This window comes from Giraffa tippelskirchi, chromosome 4 (genome assembly GCF_054371585.1).
Source record: "Giraffa tippelskirchi isolate mGirTip1 chromosome 4, T2T-mGirTip1v1.2.pri, whole genome shotgun sequence".
Taxonomy (NCBI): Eukaryota; Metazoa; Chordata; class Mammalia; order Artiodactyla; family Giraffidae; genus Giraffa; species Giraffa tippelskirchi.
This window is the reverse complement of record NC_137278.1, coordinates 97,572,702-97,594,348: the sequence shown is the minus strand read 5'-3', so window position 1 is coordinate 97,594,348 and position 21,647 is coordinate 97,572,702. Positions and strand designations below refer to the sequence as shown.

General features: G+C 39.8%; 1 protein-coding gene across 2 annotated transcripts in view; it reads right to left on the bottom strand.

Moving 5' to 3' along the window:
• COA5 (cytochrome c oxidase assembly factor 5) overlaps nucleotides 1-21,647 on the bottom strand; it is a 43,790-nt gene that overhangs the window by 6,859 nt on the left and 15,284 nt on the right. Inside the window, exon 2 of one of the 2 annotated variants that reach the window (XM_081484539.1) lies at nucleotides 10,117-10,252. The exons of the other annotated variant lie outside the window; for it this stretch is intronic. Within the exon in view, the coding sequence (XP_081340665.1) occupies nucleotides 10,117-10,252 (136 nt within the window). The remainder of the gene's footprint in view (nucleotides 1-10,116; nucleotides 10,253-21,647) is intronic. 2 annotated transcript variants of the gene reach the window in all.

The following is a 21,647-nucleotide window of genomic DNA, read 5'->3' as shown; positions in this document are numbered from 1 at the left end:
GGAGGTAGCAAGAATACACAGCAGAACTGTACCAAAAAGGTCTTACTGACCCGGAAAACCATGATGGTGTAATCACTCAGAGTCAGATATCCTGGAGTGTGAAGTCAAGTGGGCCTTAGGAAGCATCACTACAAACAAAGCTAGAGGAGGGGAGTGGTCCCAAGACAGCGGAGGAATAGGACGGGGAGACCCCTTTCTCCCCCACAAATCCATCAAAAGATCATCTGCATGTGGAGCAGCTTCCACAAAACAACTTCTGAATGCTGGCAGATGACCCCAGATACCAATTTCTCTGAAATTACGTAGCACAAAGGATAAAGACAGAAAGGGAGACCAAGGATTTCCGGACGGAGACTCGTCCTGGGGAGGGAGTCAAGAAGAATTTTCCACACAACAGGAAACCCTCTCACAGGTGGGATCAGTGGGGAGCTTCGGAATCTCAGAGACAGCAAAATCGAAAAAAATCATCACAGAAATTCTACCGAAAGGCAATTACCAGCCAAGAAGCAGCTCCCACGCTTGCAACCGCCCACAGTGAATGGGGCTGGGTGCAGAAGTGCGTGCTGCATTGTCAGTCCTTAGGGAAAAGACTAGGGTTGAATGCCATGAGGACTCAATGAGGGGACCAATGTGACATAGCACAGACAGAATGGGGAGTTTAAACCCAAACTGTGGGAATGACAGAGAAACAAAGAACAACAAAGGACCTTTCCCTCAGGAAGGCTCCGCACCGTGACCCCTGGTGCACTCACAGAACAAAGGGTCGCACCCTCGCAAATATCAAAGGAGAGCAAGCCCGCTGCTGTTTGTGGCACTCCCTGGAGGCAGAGAGACAGGTGCGAAAGAGCCAGAGGCAAAAGGCAAAGGGCCACTGCAATCTCGGCCCCAGAGACTGTATTTCCCACCAAGCACTGAGCAGGCTGCCAACCGCTAACCACGTCTTCCTGGGACCCTGCATGGTTCATATCTGCCGGTAGTGTCAGAGTCTGAGACCAGCTCCCCTGAGGAAACGCACAGCCCACCCGGGACTGGGCCCTCGCAGTGCACCTGGGAGCCTGAGCAGCTTGGACATGGGAGGTACATGCTGCCTCGGGCTGTGGCAACCCCCATGTGGTCCCTCCACTGCGAGTGCTCCCCACACATGCCGGTGGGGTTTTGTTTGTAGTGTCCCGCCCCCTCCAAAGCACAGCTGAGCAAGTGAGCCCAGATTAGGGGCCACTTTCACCCTCTCATGTCAGGGCAGAAATCAGACACTGAAGAGAGACCTACAAACAGAGGAGGCCAACTTAAGCAATGAAAAGAAGGGGGAACCGCTCCATAACTGGCAGGTGCAACAGATTAAAATCCTGCAGTTAAGCTGTGATGGTGCATTTGAGGGGCGACTGTAGACTTTGAGAACAAGTACAAGCTGGAACAAGGGACTATCTGACACTGAACTGACCCCACGCTATCCACAAGAGCTCCAGAGACATTTCTAGATATGTTTTTCTTGTTATTATTTTTAAAGTGAAAGTGAAGTCGCTCAGTCGTGTCCGACTCTTTGCGACCCCATGGACTGTAGCCTACCACACTCCTCCGTCCATGGGATTTTCCAGGCAAGAGTACTGGAGTGGGGTGCCATTTCCTTCTCCAGAGGATCTTCCCAACCCAGGGATCAAACCTGGGTCTCCCGCATTGTAGGCAGATGCTTTACCATCTGAGCCACCAGGGAAGTCACTATTATTTTTAAAGTTTTTATTATTTTTAAATTCCTTTTTATCATTATTTTCCCTTTTTCCCCCCTCTTTTTTCCCCTTCCTTCCATCTTTTTCTTTTTTCCCTCATCAGTTCAGTTCAGTCGCTTAGTCGTGTCCGACTCTTTGCGACCCCATGAATCGTAGCACGCCAGGTCTCCCTGTCCATCACCAACTCCAGGAGTTTACCCAAACCCATGTTGATCGAGTTAGTCATGCCATCCAACCATCTCATCTTCTGTCGTCCCCTTCTCCTCCTGCCCCCAATCCTTCCCAGCATTAGGGTCTTTTCCAATGAGTCAACTCTTCGCACGAGGTGGCCAAAGTATTGGACTTTCAGCTTCAACATCAGTCCTTCCAATGAACACCCAGGACTGATCTCCTCTTTAGTACTCCTTTAACTATTTTTTTCATAGCCTATTTATATCTTTCTTTAAAAATATTTACTTTTTAAATAAATTCCACATTCTTTATTTTTATGTTCGAGTCTGGATTTGTTATATCGTACTTTTCCAAGCCAGGCTTCAGCAATACGTGAACCGTGAACTTCCAGATGTTCAAGCTGGTTTTAGAAAAGGCAAAGGAACCAGAGATCAAATTGCCAATATCCGCTGGATCATTGAAAAAGCAAGACAGTTCCAGAAAAACACCTATTTCTGCTTTACTGACTATGCCAAAGCCTTTGACTGTGTGGATCACGATCAACTGTGGAAAATTCTGAAAGAGATGGGAATAACAGACCATCTGACCCGTCTCTTGAGAAACCTGTATGCAGGTCAGGAAGCAACAGTTAGAACTGGACATGAAACAACAGACTGGTTCCAAATAGGAAAAGGAGTCCGTCAAGGCTGTATATTGTCACCCTGCTTATTTAACTTATATGCAGAGTACATCATGAGAAACGCTGGGCTGGAAGAAACACAAGCTAGAATCAAGATTGCCGGGAGAAATATCAATAACCTCAGATATGCGGATGACACCACCCTTATGGCAGAAAGTGAAGAAGAACTAAAGAGCCTCTTGATGAAGGTGAAAGTGGAGAGTAAAAAAGTTGGCTTGAAGCTCAACGTTCAGAAAACTAAGATCATGGCATCTGGTCCCATCACTTCATGGCAAATAGATGGGGAAACAGTGGAAACAGTGTCACACTTTATTTTTGGGGGCTCCAAAATCACTGCTGATGGTGATTGCAGCCATGAAATTAAAAGACGCTTACTCCTTGGAAGGAAGGTTATGGCCAACCTAGATAGCATATTTAAAAGCAGAGACATTACTTTGCCAACAAAAGTACGTCTAGTCAAGGCTATGGTTTTTCCAGTGGTCATGTATGGATGTGAGAGTTGGATGGTGAAGAAAGCTGAGCGCCGAAGAATTGATGCTTTTGAACTGTGGTGTTGGAGAAGACTCTTGAGAGTCCCTTGGACTGCAAGGAGATCCAATCAATTCATCCTAAAAGAGATCAATCCTGGGTGTTCATTGGAAGGTCTGATGTTGAAGCTGAAACTCCAATACTTTGGGTACCTCATGCGAGGAGTGGACTCACTGGAAAAGACCCTAATGCTGGGTAGGATTGGGGGCAGGAGGAGAAGGGGACGACAGAGGATGAGATGGTTGGATGGCATCACCGACTCGATGGACATGGGTTTGGGTAGACTCCGGGAGCTGGTGATGGACAGAGAGGCCTGGCGTGCTGCAATTCATGGGGTCGCAAAGAGTCGGACACGACTGAGCGACTGAACTGAACTGAACTGAACTTTTGAGAGTCTAATTGGTACTTTAGGTTTTTAATTTTTGCTTTTTGAGCTTTTGTTATTAATAAGAGTCTAATTTTCAGTATCCATTTTCACTTAGGGATTTCATTACTATCTTGATTGGTCCCTTCCCTTTTGACTCTCCTTTTTCTCCTTCTCGTCACCTCTATCTCCTTTTTCCTTCTTCTCTTTTCTGTATTACTCTATGAATCTCTTTGTTTCTGACGGCTGTGGAGAGTTGTTTCACCATTAACCTAGTGGTTTTGTCTTCTGTGCTGTGTGGTCGAAGTCTTGATGCTACTGTAAAAGGTGGGGACTGAAACCCAGAGGCAGGAGGCTCAACTCCAGAACTTTGGACCATAACAAAACTCCTGACCCCAGGGAACATTGATATATGGGGGCCTACCCCAAAACCTCTATACTACACTGAGATCAAGCTCCACCCAAGAGCCAGCAAGCTCTAGTGCAAGACACCCCACACTAATCCTCCAGCAAAGCAGGAACATGACATTAAACATTTAAGAAAAAAAAAAAAAAAAAAAGGCTGCCCCAAAGTTTACCAAACCCATAAACTCACTACTGGACACTCCACTGCCCTCCAGAGAGACAAAATCCAGTTCCATTCACCAGGAAACAGACACAGGTTCCCCCAGCCAGGAAACCTTCACAAGCCACTGGGCCAACCCAACCCACAGGGAGCAGACTTCAGAATTAACAGGAACTATGACCCTCCAGCCTGCAGATAAGGAGACTGTAAACACAGCACACAAAATAAAATGAAAAGGCAAAGAAATATCCAGCAGGTGAAAAAACATGAAAAAAACCACCAAACCAAACCAAAGATGAATAGGGAGTCTACCTGAAAAATAATTCAGAATGATGTTAGTAAAGATGATATAAAATCTTGAAAACAAAATGGAGATACAGATAAATAGACTAGAGACACAGATTGAGAAGATGTAAGAAATGTTTAACAAGGACCTAGACGGAATAAAGAACAGTAATGAACAATGTAATAACTGAGATGAAAAACACTCTGGAGGGAACCAACAGTAAAGTAATTGAGGCAGAAGAAAGGATAAGTGAGCTGGATGATAGCATGGTGTAAATAAATGAAACAGAGTGCAAAAAAAGAACAAAGAATAGAAAGAAATAAAGACAGCCTCAGAGACCTCTGGGACAATGTTAAGTGCCCCAACATTCGAATCATAGGCATCCCAGAAGACAATAAAAGGAAAGAACACGAGAAAGTACTGGAGATAACAGTCGAAAACTTACCTAAAATGGGGAAGGAAATAGCCACCCAAGTCCAAGAAGAGAGTCCCATACAGGATAAACCCAAGGAGAAACACACCAAGACACATATTAAACTAACAAAAATTAAACACAATAAATATTAAAAGCAGCAAGGGAAAAGCAACAAATAACACACAAGGGGATCCTCATAAGGATAACAGCTGATCTTCCAACAGAAACTCTGCAGGCGAGAAACAAATGACAGTATATATTTAAGTGATGAAAGGAAAAAATCAATGAAGATTACTCTACCCAACAAAGATCTCAGTCAGATTTAAAGAAGAAATCAAAAGATTTACAGACAATCAAAAGCTAACAGAATGCAGCACCACCAAATCAGCACTTCAACAAATGCTAAAGGATTTTCTCTTGACAGGAAACATGGGAAAGGTTTATAAAACAATAAAGTAAGTGGTAATGGGATCATATTTATCAATAATTACCTTAAACATAAATAGGTTAAATGCTCCAACCAAAGACAAAGACTGGCCAAATGGATACAAAAACAAGATCCCCCATATAATGCTGCCTACAAGAGACCTACCTCAAACCAAGGGACACATACAAACTGAAAGTGAGGGGATGGAAAATATGGTTCATGCAAATGGAGACCAAAAGAAAGTTGGAGTAGCAATACTCATATCAGATAAAATACCTTAAAATAAACTGTTATAAGAGACAAAGAAGGATACTACATAATGATCAAGGGGTTAATACAAGGAACATCTCAATACATAAGGCAAATTCTAACAACTATTATAGGGGAAACTGACAGTAACACAAAAATATTGGGGGACTTTAATATCCCACTCACACCAACAGACAGATCATCCAGACAGAAAATTAACTAGCTTTAAATGATACATTGGACCACACAGACCTAATCGGTATCTACTGGGCATTTCACCCCAAAACAACAGATTTCACTTTTTTCTCAAATGTGCATGGAATATTCTCCAGGATAGAACACATCTTGGGCCACAAATCAAGCCTTGGTGAGTTTTAAAAAACTGAAATCATTTCAAGAATTTTTTCTGATCACAATACTGTAAGATTAGATATCAACTACAGGAAAAGAAAACTATAAGAAAACACAAACATATGGAGGCTAAACAACATGCTTCTGAATAACCAACAGATCACAGAAGAAAAAAAAGGAAATCAAAATATGCATAGGAACAAATGATAATGAAAATATGACAACTCCAAACCTATGGAATTCAGTAAAGCAGTGCTAAGAGGCAAGTTCACAGCAATACAAGCCTACCTCAAGAAACAAGAGAAAAATCAAATAAACAACCTAACCTTACACCTAAAGCAACTAGAAAAAGAATAAAAACCCAAAGTTAACAGAAGGAAAGAAATCATAAAAATCAGCAGAAATAAATGAAAAAGATATTGAGAAGATAAACCAAACTGTTAGCCAAACTCATCAAGATAAAAAAAGAGGGAGATGACTCAAATCAATAAAATTAGAAATGAAAATGGAGAAATTACAACAGACAACACACAAATACAAACTATGAGCAACTATATACCAATAAAATGGACAACTTGAAAGAAATGGACAAATTCTTAGAAAAGTATAACCTTCCAAAACTGAACCAGGAAGAAATAGAAATTCACAAACATGGAAAATAGAACTGTAATGAAAAATCTTCCAACAAACAAAAGCCCAGGACCATATGGCTTCACAGGTGAATTCTACCAAAAATTTCAAGAGCTACTACCTATCCTACTCAAACTCTTCCAGAAAATTGCAGAGGAAAGAAAACTTCCAAACTCATCCTACAAGGCCACAATCACTCTGATACCAAAACCAGATGAAGATGCCACACACAAAAAAGTAAACTACAGGGCAATATCACTGATGAACATAGATGCAAAAATCATCAACAAATTCTGGCAAACAGAATCCAATGACACATTAAAAATATCATACATCATGATCAAGTGGGCTTTAGTCCAAGGATGTAAGAACTCTTCAATATTCACAAATCAATGTGACAGACCATATCAACAAATTGAAAGATAAAAACCATATGATTATTTCCATAGATGCAGAGAAAGCCTTTAACAAAATTCAAAACTCATTTATGATAAAAATTCTCCAGAAAGTAGGCACAGAAGGGACATACCTCAAGATAATAAAAGCCATATACAACCAACCCACAGCAAACATTATTCTCAATGGCTAAAACTTGAAAGCATTTCCTCGAAAATCAGGAACAAGACAAGGGCGCCCACTCTCACTACTACTACTCAACATAGTTTTGGAAATCCTAGCCACAGAAATCAGAGAAGAAAAGAAGTAAAAGGAATCCAGGATGGAAAAGTAGAAGTAAATCTCTCACAATTTGAGATGACATGATCTTCTACATAGAAAACCCTAAAGATGCCAGCAGAAAATGCTGCTGCTGCTGCTGCTGCTAAGTCACTTCAGTCGTGTCCGACTCTGTGCGACCCCACAGACGGCAGCCAACCAGGCTCCGCCGTCCCTGGGATTCTCCAGGCAAGAATACTGGAGTGGGTGGCCATTTCCTTCTCCAGTGCATGAAAGGGAAAAGTGAAAGTGAAGTCGCTCAATCGTGTCCGACACTTAGCGACCCCATGGACTGTAGCCTACCAGGCTCCTCCATCCATGGGATTTTCCAGGCAAGAGTACTGGAGTGGGGTGCCATTGCCTTCTCCGAGCAGAAAATAACTAGACCTAATCAATGAATATAGTAAATTCAAAGGATATAAAATGAATATACTACCCAAAGTAATCTATAGATTCAAGGCAATCCCTATCAAACTACCAACGGTATTTTTCACAGAATTAAAACCAGTAATTTCACAATTTGTATGAGCTACAAAAGATCCAAAATAGCCAAAGCAACCTTGAGAAAGAAGAATGGAACTGGAGGAATCAACTTTCCCAACTTCAGACTATACTACAAAGCTACGGTCATCAAGACAGTACTGGCACAAAGACAGAAATACAGATCAATGGAACAAAATAGAAAGTTCGGAGATAAATCCACAGCTATGGACACCTTATCTTTGACAAAGGAAGCAAAAATATACAATGGAGAAAAGACAGTCTCTTCAACAAGTGGTACTGGGAAAACTGGTCAGCTATGTTTAGAAGAATGAAACTAGGACAGTTGCTAACACCAGACACAAAAATAAACTCAAAACAGATTAACAACCTAGATGTAAGACCAGAAACTATAAAACTCTTAGACAAAAACGTAGACAGAACACTCTCTGACTCACCTCCCAGAGTGACGGAAATAAAAAAAATAAACAAATGGGACCTAATTAAACTTAAAACCTTTTGCATAACGAAGGAAACTATAAACAAGGTGAAAAGACAGCCCTCAGAATGGGAGAAAGCAATAGCAAATGAAAACAACTGACACAGGACTAATCTCCAAAATATATTTAGCAGCGCAATACCAGAAAAATGAACAACCCAATTAAAAAGTGGGCAAAAGACCTAAACAGACATTTCTCCAAGAAGACATACAGATGGCTAGTAAACACAGGAAGATGCTTGACATTTCTCATTATTAGAGAATTGCAAATCAAAACCACAATGAGGTATTATCTCACATGGATCAGAATGGCCATCATCAAAAAGTCTACAAACAATAAATGCTGTAGAGGATATGGAGAAAAGGGAACCCCCTTACACTGTTGGTGGAGAACAGTGTGGAGATTCTAGGAATAGAATTGCCATGCAACCCAGCAATCTCACTGCTGGGCATAAACCCCAAGGAAATCAGAACTGAAAGAGACACAAGTACCTCAGTGTTCATTGCAGCACTATTTACAATAGCTAAAACATGGAAGCAACCTAGATGTCCATTGGCAGATGAATGGATAAGGAAGTTGTGGTACATATACACAATGGAACATTACTCAGTTATAAAAACTAATGCATCTGAGTCAGTTCTAATGAGGTGGATTAACCTGGAGTCGATTATACAGAGTGAAGTATGTCAGAAAGAGAAAGACAAATACTTTATATTAACATGTATATATGGAATTTAGAAAGATGGTACCAACAATCCTATATGCAGGGCAACAAAGGAGACACAGATGTAAAGAACAGACTTTTGGACTCAGTGGGAGAAGGCGAGGATGGGACGACTTGAGAGAATAGTATTGAAACATATATATTACCATATGTAAAACAGATGACTAGATCAAGTTTGACGCATGAAGCAAAGCACCCAAAGTTGGCGCTCTGGGACAACTTAGAGGGATAGGGTGGGGAGGGAGGTGGGAAGGGGATTCAGGATGGGGAGAACACATGTATGTCTATGGGCGATTCATGTTGATGTATGGCAAAAACCATCACAACACTGTAATTATCCTCCAATTAAAATACATTAATTTTTTAAAAATAAAAACATAAGAAGCAAAGAACAAACAAACAAACAAAAGCTAGAGGAGGTGATGGAATTCCAGCTGAGCTATTTAAAATCTTAAAAGATGATGCTATTAAAGTGCTGCACTCAATATGTCAGCAAACTTGGAAAACAGCAATGCGTAAAGGACCAGAAAAGATCAGTTTTCGTTACAATCCCAAAGAAAGGCAATGACAAAAAATGTTCAAACTACCATACAATTGCACTCAATTCACTAGCTAGTAAGGTTATGCTCAAAATCTTTCAAGCTAGGATTCAGCACTACATGAATGGAGAAACTCAAGATGTACAAGCTGGGTTTAGAAAAGGAACCAGAGATCAAATTGCCAACATTCATTGGATCATAAAGCAAGGGGATTCCAGAAAAACATCTACTTCTGCTTCATTGACTATGATAAACCTTTGACTGTGTGGATCACAACAAACTGTGGAAAATTATTAAAGAGATGGGAATACCAAATCCCCTTACCTGTCTTCTGCTGTCTCCTAAGAAACCTGTATGCAGGTCAGGAAGCAACAGTTAGAGCCAGACAAGGGGAGAAAAAGATGGCGGAGGAGTAGGTGGATGTGGAATTATGTCTCTCTCCACGGATACATCAGGAATACACATTCAGACACAGAAGTGCTTGCAGAACACCAGCTGAGAGCAGGCAGGAGTACCTGACCACTGGGAAGGAATATATAGAATCATGCAAAACTCGGTAGGATGAAGGAAGTAGGGGGAAAAACAGAAGAGTTAGTAGGACTGGACCTGCCCTCAGTGGGTGGGGGAACTGAAGCAAGGGTCTGATCCCCACATCGGGGCAACTCTGGGTCAGAGGAGAAACATTTGATGCTGAGAGTGAAGCAGCTGATCTGTGACAGTCTAAGTGGAATGCGAATCACACAGACAATCCTTGCTGCAGCCATACATACCCCAAACAGGTCCCCTAGAAGGCAGAGCGGCTGGGAGCTGGAGCGCAGCGATTGTAGAGCAATCCCAGGGCGAGGATTTCTGTTGACTGTGGGGAGACAGCCCGAGGGGAAGTGAGGAGATTGTGGTGGGAAAAGCCTGTGGAGGAAAACCAGCCATTGAGGGAATGCAATAAGCTCAGTCATGTGTAGGGGTTGGAGCCATCACCGCAGCATCTCTCTCACCACATGCCAACACCAGTAGCTGAACAATAGAGAGACTGGCCCTTCAAGCGCTTGACTCGGGAAACAAGAGAAGGACTCCAACCAGGCGAGTCCCTTTATGTGCCTGACTCGCAGAGCTTCAGAAAAGGACCCAAGCCAGGGAGCCCTCTAAGATGACCCACATGCGGAGGTGGAGATAAAACCCAATTGAAACCCAGGGTAGTATGGCTAAGGAAGAGGACCCAAAACCTTCCCACTAGCTGTACCAACTGTGGATTAAATCCATACAATCAACTACGCAGACTCTGTATCTATGGAATATATAAAAGGACGTTGAGAATTCTCACAAAAGAAAATGCACTAGTTTTGACAGCTGTGGACATTGGAGGCAAGAACAGACAGGAGTAGGACCAGATTATAGAGTCTGAGCTGCCCCCACAGCAGGTCCAGACACCAGCCCAGTGCTGGAGTGCATTCTAGGGAGGCAAGGTGGACTGTGACTCCTAACGAGGGAAAGGATGCTGACAGCAGAGGCTCAAGTAAGACATTTATTATCCTTATATTTTGACTGTTCTGTGGTTGCTTCTGGATTTTTTTTCCTTTTTCATCTGCTGTTGTAGCTTTTGACTTTATTAGCACTATTAAGTCTATTTAAGCTTTTTAGAACTTTTTAAAATCACACTTTTTATTTCTGTTACATACTTCTGCCTCTGCATTGGCCTTTCATGGTTCTGTAGGGTTTTGTTTTTTTTTCCCCCCCTACCTTTTCCTTTCTTTAATTTCAGCTTTTAAATTTTAAAATGTTACTATTTTTTTCTACACTTATTCCTCTGTTTGCTTTTCCTACTCTTCTTTTCCCACTGCAGTTAATCTTTAATGTGTCTTCTTCATCTACCTCTATTTAACTCTGCATTTCTATTCTCTTTCTTTTTCTCACCATATTTGTTAGTTTGTTTTTGTTGCTTTATTCCCCAGTTGGCACCTTGCTTTAGTTTTGTTTTCCAGTTTGTGCTTTAGGCAAGTTAGTTTTGTTCTTAACTGGTGGATATTATTTTTGGACCGTTTGGTTTTGCTTATGGGTGTATATTATGTATGTATATTCCATATTCCAATATTTCCATGATTTTGTAACTGACATTTGTCTGTGGTGTGTCTTTTGTGTCTCATTTTTGTGTTATTTGTTTTAATCCCATTTAATGTCATAACAAATTACCTGTGGAATCTCCATTCCCAGCCAGTGATCAAGCCCTGAGCCTTTGGAGTGGGAGCACTGACTCCAAGACCCTAAACTACCAGAGAACTCATGACCCTAGGGAATATCAAATAGTGAGAACTCCCACAAAGCCAACCATGTGTATACAAGATCTGGCATCACCCAACTGCCAATAGAACCCTGTACAGGTTTGGATGCCTCATCCAAACAACAAACAAGACAAAAATACAAACCCAATCATCAGCAGACAGAATTATCACCTCACTCAGTCCTGCCGTCGGGGTCAGGGTGGGGGGGAACAACTTACCTCCTTCTACCAGAACACAAGCACATGTCACACCCTACACAAAACTTATACAAACCACTGGAGCAACCTCGGGAGGGCAGAAACCAAAAGAAGAAAGAATTCAACCTCCAAGTCTCAGAAACAGAGACCTCAAACACAGTCAGTTTAAAAAAAGAAAAATGAAAGAGAAATACTGTGCAAATGAAGAAACAACCTAGAAACACACAAGTCCAAATAAATGAAGAGGAAGTAGGCAAACTACCTGAAAAAGAATTCAGGATGATAGTAAAGATGATCCAAAACCTCAAAAGTAGAATAGAGAAAATGCAAGAATCAATTAACAAAGACCTAGAAGAAATAAATGGCAACCCACTCCAGTACTCTTGCCTGGAAACGCCCATGGACGGAGGAGCCTGGTAGGCTGCAGTCCATCGGGTCGCTAAGGGTCGGACACGACTGAAGCGACTTAGCAGCAGCAGCAGAAGAAGAAATAAAGAATGAACATACAAAGACAAATGACACAATTACTGAAATTAAAAATACTCCAGAAGGAATCAATAGCAGAATACCTGAGCCAGAAGGACAGCCAAGTGACCTGGAAGATAGAATGGTGGAAATGACTGCCAAAGAGCAGAATAAGTAAAAGGAACGAAAATAATTGAGGATAGTCTCAAAGACCTCTGGGACAATATTAAACACACCAACATTCGAATGATAGGGATTCCAGAAGAAGAAAAGAAAAAGGAAGGGTATGAGAAAATTTTTGAAGAGTCTAGTTGAAAATTTCCCCAACATAGAAGACAACATAGTCAATCAAGTCCAAGAAATGCAAAGAGTTCCATACAGGATAAACCCATGGAGAAACATGCCAAGACACATACTAATCAAACTAACAAAGATTAAACACAAAGAAAGAATGTTTAAAGCAGCAAGAGAAAAGCAACAAGTTAACATACAAAGGAAATACCACAGGTTTAACAGCTGATCTTTCAGCAGAAAACCTGCAGTCCAGAAGTGAATGGCAGGGTATATTTAAAATACTGAAAGGGAAAAATCTACAACCAAGATTACTCTACCCAACAAGGATCTCATTCAAAATTGATAGCAAAATCAAAAACCTTACAGACAAGGAAAAGTTAACATAATTTAGTACCACCAAACCAACTTTACAACAAATGTTAAAAGGACTTATATAGATAGGGAGTGCAACAGAAGAAAAAGATCTACAAAAACAAACCCCAAACAATTAAGAAAATGGCAATAGGAATGTATATACCAATAATTACTTTGAATGTAAATGGATTAAATGCTTCTACCAAAAGACACAGACTGGCTGAATGGATACATTCAAGACCCATATATATGCTATGGGTCTACAAGAAACCCACTTCAGAGCTAAACACACAAACACACTGAAAGTAAGAGGATGGAAAAATATATCCCATGCAAATGGAAATCAAAAGAAAGCTAGGGAAGCAATCCTCATATCAGACAAAATAGACCTGAAAGTAAAGACTATTACAAGAGATATGAAAGGACACTACATAATGATCAAGGTATTAATCCAAGAGGAAGACACAACAATTGTAAATATCTATGCACCCAATATAGGAGCACCTCAATACACAAGACAAACACAAACAGACATAAAAGGAGAAACTGACAGTAACACAATAATAGTAGGAGACTTCAATACCCCACTTACACCAATGGACAGATCATTAAAACAGAAAATTAATAAGGAAACACAAGCCTTAACTGACATATTAGACCAAATGGATCTTACTGATATCTTCAGGACATTCCATTCAAATGCAGAAGAATACACTTTCTTCTCAAGTGCACATGGAACTTTCTCCAGGATAGACCACGTCTTGGGTCACAAGTCAAACCTCAGTAAATTTAAGACTAAATATCAATTACAAGAAAATAACTAAAAACACAAACACATGGAGATTAAACAATACGTTTCTAAATAACAAAGAGGTTACTGAAGAAATTAAAAGGGAAATTAAAAAATTCCTAGAAACAAATGACAATGAAAACATGGTAACTCAAAACCTATGGGATGCAGCAAAAGCAGTTCTAAGAGGCGAGTTTACACAATACACCCCTAGCTCGAGAAACAAGAAAAACACTGAATAGACGACTTAACGTTACACCTAAAACAACTGGAAAAAGAAGAAGAAGAACAACAACAAAAAAACCCAAAGTTAGCAGGAGGAAAGAAATCATAAAGATCAGAGCAGAAATAAATGAAAAAGAAATTTAAGAAACAATAGTATAGATTAATAAAACTAAAATCTGGTTCTTTGAGAAGATAAAACAAAATTGACAAACCTTCAGGCAGACTCATCAAGAAAAAAAGAGAAGAATCAAATCAACAAAATTAGAAAAGAAAAAGGAGAGGTTACAACTGACAATGCAGAAATACAAAGGATTATAAGACACTATTATGAGTAACTATATGGCAATAAAATGGACAACCTGAAAGAAATGGACAGGTTTTTAGAAAAGTTTAATCTTACAAGACTGAACCAGGAAGAAATAGAAATTACGAACCACCCAATTACAAGCACTGAAATCAAAACTATGATCAAAAACCTCTCAAAAAACAAAAGCCCACGGCCAGATGGCTTCACAGGTGAATTCTGTCAAACATTTAGACAAGGGCTAATGCCTATCCTTCTAAAACTCTTTCAAAAAATTTCAGAGGAAGGAACACATCCAAATACATTCTATGAGGCCACCATCAGCCTGATACTAAAATCAGGCAAAGACAACAAAAAAGAAAATTACAGGCCAATATAACTGATAAACATAGATGCAAAAATCCTCAACAAATCTCTAGGAAACAATTCAATAACACATTAAAAAGCTCATACGCCATGATCAAGTCAGGTTTATTCCAGGGATGCAAGGATTCTTCAATATATGCAAATCAATCACTGTGATACACCATATTAACAAATTGAAAGATAAAAACCATATGATAATCTCAATAGATGCAGAAAAGGCCTTTGATAAAATTCAGCACTCATTTATGATAAAAACTCTTAAAAAAATGGGCAGAGAAGAACCTACCTCAACTTAGTAAAGGCCATATATGATAAGCCCACAGCAAACATTATTCTCAATAGTGAAACACGGAAAGCATTCCCTCTAAGATCAGAAACAAGACAAGGGGTTCCACTCCTACCACTATTATTCAACATAGTTTTAGAAGTCCTAGCTATAACAATCAGAGAAAAAAAAAGAAATAAAGGGAATCTAGATAGGAAGAGAAGAAATAAAACTCACTGTTTGCAGATGACATGATACTATACGTAGAAAACCCTGAAGATACTATCAGAAAATTACTAGAGCTAATCAGTGAATTTAGCAAAGTCACGGGATACAAAATCAATACACAGAAATCACTTGCATTCCCCTATACTAACAACAACAACAAAAAAATCAGAAAGAGAAATTAAGGAATCAATCTCATTCACCACTACAACAAAAACAATAAAATATTTAGGAATAAACCTACCTAAGGAGACAAAAGAACTGCGTACGGAAAATTGTAAGACAGTGATGAAAGGAATGAGATGACATAAACAGATGGAGAGGTATTCCATGTTCCGGGGTTGGAAGACTCAGTATTGTGAAAATGACTATACTACCAAATGCAATCTACAGATTCAACGTGATCTCTATCAAATTACCAATGGCATTTTTCACAGAACTAGAAGAAAAAATTTCACAATTCATATGGAAACACAAAAGATCCCGAATAGCCAAAGCAGTCTTTTTTTTTTAATTAGCTTATTTTCTATTTTTTAACTTTACAATATTGTATTTGTTTTGCCACACATTGACATGAATCCACCATGGGTGTACATGTTTTCCCCTTCCAGAACCCCCCTTCCACCTCCCTCCCCATCCCATCCCTCTGGGTCATCCGAAAGCAGTCTTAAGAAAGATGAAAGGAGCTAGAGGAACCAACCTTACTGACTTCAGATTATACTACAAAGCTACAGTCAACAAGACAGTATGGTACTGGCACAAAAACAGAAATATAGACTAATGAAACAAGACAAAGAGCCCAGAGATTAAACCCATGCACCTATGGGTACTTTATTTTTGACAAAGGAGGAAAGAATATACAATGGGGCAAAGACAGCCTCTTCAATAAATGGTGCTAGGAAAACTGGACAGCTACATGTAAAAGAATGAAATCAGAACACTTCCTAACACCAAACACAAAGATAAAAACAAAATGGACTAAAGACCTAAATGTAAGACCAGAATCTATATAACTCTTAGAGGAAAACATAGGCAGAACATTTGATGACATAAACCAAAACAATATCCTTTGACCCACCTCCTAGAGTAATGGAAATAAAAACCAAAACAAACAAGTGGGATCTAATTAAACTTAAAAGCTTTTGCACAGCAAAGGAAACTATAAACAAGGTGAAAAGGCAACCCTTAGAAAGGGAGAAAACAACAGCAAATGAAACAACTGACAAAGGATTGATTTCCAAAATATACAAGCAGCTCATACAACTCAATGCCAGAAAAACAAACAACCCAATCAAAAAGTGGTGAAAAGACCTAAACAGACATTTCTCCAAAGACATACAGATGACTAACAAATACATGAAAAGATGCTCAACATCGCTCATTATTAGAGAAATGCAAATCAAAACTACAATGAGATGCTACCTCACACTAGTCAGAATAGCCATCATCCAAAAGTCTACAAACAATAAATGCTGGAGAGGGTGTGGAGAAAAGGGAACCCTCTTGCACTGTTGGTGGGAATGTAAATTGATACAGCCACTATGGAAGATGGTATAGAGAGTCCTTAAAAAACTAAGAATAGAACCAACGTATGACCCAGCAATCCCACTACTAGGCATATACTCTGAGGAAATCAAAACTGAAAAAGACACGTGTGTGTACCCCAATGTTCCCTGTAGCACTATTTACTAAAGTCGGAACATGAAAGCAACCTAGATGTCCACAGACGGGTGAATGGGTAAAGAAGCTGTGGTACATATATACAATGGAATATTACTCAGCCATAAAAATGAACACATCTGAGGTGGATGAAACTAGGGCCTATTATACAGAGTGAAGTAATTCAGAAACACAAAGATAAATATTGTATACTAACGCATATATATGGAATCTAGAAAGATGGTACTGATTAATTTATTTACAGGGCAGCAACGGAGAAACAGACATAGAGAGAAGACTTATGGACACAAGGGGCGGGGAGAGGAAGGAGAGGGTGAGATGTATGGAGAGAGTAACATGGATACTTACATTACCATATGTACAACAGAATGCCAATAGGAATTTGCTATATGACTCAGGGAACTCAAACAGGGGTTCTGTAACAACCTAGAGGGGTGGGATGGGGAGGGAGATGGGAGGAAGGTTCAAGAAGGAGGGGACATATGTGTACCTATGGCTGATTCATGTTGATATTTGACAGAAAACAACAAATTCCGTAAGGCAATTATCCTTCAATTAAAAAATAAATTAATTAAAAACAAAACAGAACTGGACATGGAACAACACACTGGGTCAAAATTGATTAAGAAATACAACAAGGCTGTATATTGTCACCCTGCTTATTTAACTTCTACGCACAGTACATCAAGTGAAATGCCAGGCTGAATGAAGCACAAGCTGGAATCAAGATTTCTAGGAGAAATATCAACAATCTCAGATATGCAGATGATACCACTCTAATGACAGAAAGTGAAGAGGAGCTAAAGAGCCTCTTGATGAGGGTGAAAGAGGAGAATGAAAAAGCTGGCTTAAAACTCAACATTTAAAAAACTAAGATCATGGCATCCAGTCCCATTACTTCAAGGCAAATAGAAGGGGGAAAAGTGGAAGCAGTGACAGACTTTATTTTCTTGGGCTCCAAAATCACTATGGACAGTGACTGCAGTCATGAAGATGCTTGCTCCTTGGAAGAAAAGCTATGACAAACCTAGACAGCCTATTAAAAAGCAGAGACATCACTTTGCCAACAAAGGTCCATATAGCCAAAGCTACGGTTTTTCTAGTAATGTACAGATGTTTTGAGAGTTGGACCATAGAAGGCTGAGCACCGAAGAATTGATCCTTTCAAACTGTGATGCTAGAGAAGACTCTTGAGAGCCCTTGGACTGCACGATCAAACCAGTCATCCTAAAGGAAATCACCCTGAATATTCATTGGAAGGACTGGTGCCGAAGCTCTAATACTTTGGCCACCTGATGTGAAGTCAATTCACTGGAAAGGACCTGATGCTGGGAAAGACTGAAGGCAAAAGGAGAAGGGGGCAGCAGAGGATGAGATGGTTGGATGGCATCACCAACTCAATGGGCATGAATCTGAGCAAGATCTGTGAGATATGGAAGAGTAGAGCCTGGCGTGCTGCAATCCACGGGATCAGAAAGGACTCAGTGATTGAACAACAACAACTGTGGGATATAAATCCTAATACTACATGTTCATTATCTTAAAATATTTTGAACAAATATACAGCCATAAATTGAACTTAGCACAAAGGCACTTAAACATATGGGACATATGGAAGCACCATATTTTACAATTTAGAGAGGAAAGACTAAAATTTAACTACTTAAAAAATTTTTTTTGAATGCCATACCCTCTGATTTGTCTAGTGACTAAACACCCATAAGGACTACTCTATTAAAAAAAAAAATCAGAACTGCCCCAGATTAGTTTAGCAGGAGGTTAAAAGCAAACACAAGATACTCCTGCCAGGGTTTCCCCGGTGCCAGTGTAGGAGACAAGGGTTCCATCCCTGGTCCAGGAAGATCCCACATGCCGAGAAGCAGCTAAGCCATGCGCAACTACTGAGCCCGTGTCCCAGAGCCCACAGGTCACAACTTCTGAAGCCCAGACACTCTAGAGCTAGTGCATCTAGAGAGCAGCCCCTGCTCGCTGCAACGAGAGAAAAGCCCACATAGCAACAAAGACGCAGCACAGCCAAAAGTAAATAAATAAAATTATTTTTAAAAAAGATACTCCTAAAAAAAAAATAAATTAAAAAAAAAATAAAAAAGATACTCCTGTCTACACGAGGCTCCAACAGCAGGCAGGAGGTGCACCCGTGCTAGCGTTCCTTGGAACTGTGAGCGAGTCACACAACATGGTGGGGAGGTGACACAGGGGGACAGGGGTGGTGCTGAGGGGGTTCCATTTCCCAGGAACGTGAATGAATACACCACCACCTGGAAAAAGGAGACTGAACTTGGATTTTCTGAATCACATGAGGTTGAATGACATTAACCTGTCAATTCATGAGGGGAAAAAAATCAAAACTTTACATCTTGTTACTATTAAAGAAATAACAAATAAATAAGACATATACTGCCTATAAACATTAGCTTCACGAATTACTTGACAATATGAAGGAAGATCATGGAATCTTCCTAATCAAAGAAAGTTCCAATGCACAATGAATCAAGCATATGTGTCTGAGAATAAAAATGATTCTGTTCTATGTTAACTTTATTTATTTATTTTTTTAATAAATTTATTTATTTTAGTTGGGGGCTAATTACTTTACAATATTATAATAGTTTTTGCCATACATTGACATGAATCAGCCATGGGTTTACATGTGTTCCCCTTCCTGGACCCCCCACCCACCTCCCTCCCCATCCCATCCCTCTGGGTCATCCCGTTGCCCCGGCCCTGAGCCCTGTCTCATGCATCGAACATGGAATGGTGTTCTGTTTCACATATGATAATATACATGTTTCAATGCTATTATCCCAGAACGTCCCACCCTCACCTTCTCCCTCAGAATCCATAAAATTGTTCTATGCATCTGTGTCTCTTATTCTGTCTCGCATATAGGGTTATCGTTACCATCTTTCAAATTCCATATATATGCATTAGTATACTGTATTGTTGTTTTTCTTTCTGGCTTACTTCACTCTGTATAATGGGCTCCAGTTTCATCCATCTCAGTAGAACCAATTCAAATGTATTTTTTTTTAATGGCTGAGTAATATTCCATTGTGTACACGTACCACAGCTTCCTTATCCATTCGTCTGCTGATGGACATCTAGGTTGCTTCCATGTCCTGGCTATTGTAAACAGTGCTGCGATGAACATTGGGGTACACGCGTCTCTTTCAATTCTGGTTTCCTCGGTGTATATGCCCAGCAGTGGGATTGCTGGGTCCAATGGCAGATCTATTTCCAGTTTTTTAAGGAATCTCCACACTGTTCTCCGTAGTGGCTGTACTAGTTTGCATCCCCACCAACAATGTAAGAGGGTTCCCTTTTCTCCACACCCTCTCCAGCATTTATTGCTTGTAGACTTTTGGATAGCAGCCATTCTGACTGGTGTGAAATGATACCTCATTGTGGTTTTGATTTGCATTTCTCTAATAATGAGTGATGTTGAGCATCTTTTCATGTGTTTGTTAGCCATCTGTATTTCTTCTTTGGAGAAATGTCTGTTTAGTTCTTTGGCCCATTTTTTGATTGGGTCGTTTATTTTTCTGGAATTCAGCTGCAGAAGTTGCTTGTATATTTTTGAGATTAATTGTTTGTCTGTTGCTTCGTTTGCTATTATATTCTCCCATTCTGAAGGCTGTCTTTTCACCTTGCTTATAGTTTCCTTTGTTGTGCAAAAGCTTTTAAGTTTAATTAGGTCCCATTTGTTTATTTTTGCTTTTATTTCCAATATTCTGGGAGGTGGGTCATGGAGGATCCTGCTGTGATTTATGTCAGAGAGTGTTTTGCCTATGTTTTCCTCTAGGAGTTTTATAGTTTCTGGTCTTACGTTTAGATCTTTAATCCATTTTGAGTTTATTTTTGTGTATGGTGTTAGGAAGTGTTCTAGTTTCATTCTTTTACAAGTGGTTGACCAGTTTTCCCAGCACCACTTGTTAAAGAGATTGTCTTTTCTCCGTTGTATATTCTTTCCTCCTTTGTCGAAGATAAGGTGTCCATATGTGCGTGGGTTTATCTCTGGGCTTTCTATTTTGTTCCATTGATCTATATTTCTATCTTTGTGCCAGTACCATACTGTCTTGATGACTGTGGCTTTGTAGTAGAGCCTGAAGTCAGGCAGGTTGATTCCTCCAATTCCATTCTTCTTCCTCAAGATTGCTTTGGCTATTCGAGGTTTCTTATATTTCCATACAAATTGTGAGATGATTTGTTCTAGTTCTGTGAAAAATACCATTGGTAGCTTGATAGGGATTGCATTGAATCTATAGATTGCTTTGGGTAGTATATTCATTTTCACTATATTAATTCTTCCAATCCATGAACACGGTATATTTCTCCATCTGTTTGTGTCCTCTTTGATTTCTTTCATCAGTGTTTTACAGTTTTCTATATATATAAGTCTTTTGTTTCTTCAGGTAGATATATTCCTAAGTATTTTATTCTTTTTGTTGCAATGGTGAATGGTATTGTTTCCTTAATTTCTCTTTCTGTTTTCTCATTATTGGAGTATAGGAATGCAAGGGATTTCTGTGTGTTAATTTTATATCCTGCAACTTGACTATATTCATTGATTAACTCTAGTAATTTTCTAGTAGAGTCTTTAGGGTTTTCTATGTAGAGGATCATGTCATCTGCAAACAGTGAGAGTTTTACTTCTTCTTTTCCTATCTGTATTCCTTTTATTTCTTTTTCAGCTCTGATTGCTGTGGCCAAAACTTCCAAAACTATGTTGAATAGTAGTGGTGAGTGTGGGCACCCTTGCCTTGTTCCTGACATTAGGGGAACTGCTTTCAATTTTTCACCATTGAGGATAATGTTTGCTGTGGGTTTGTCATATATAGCTTT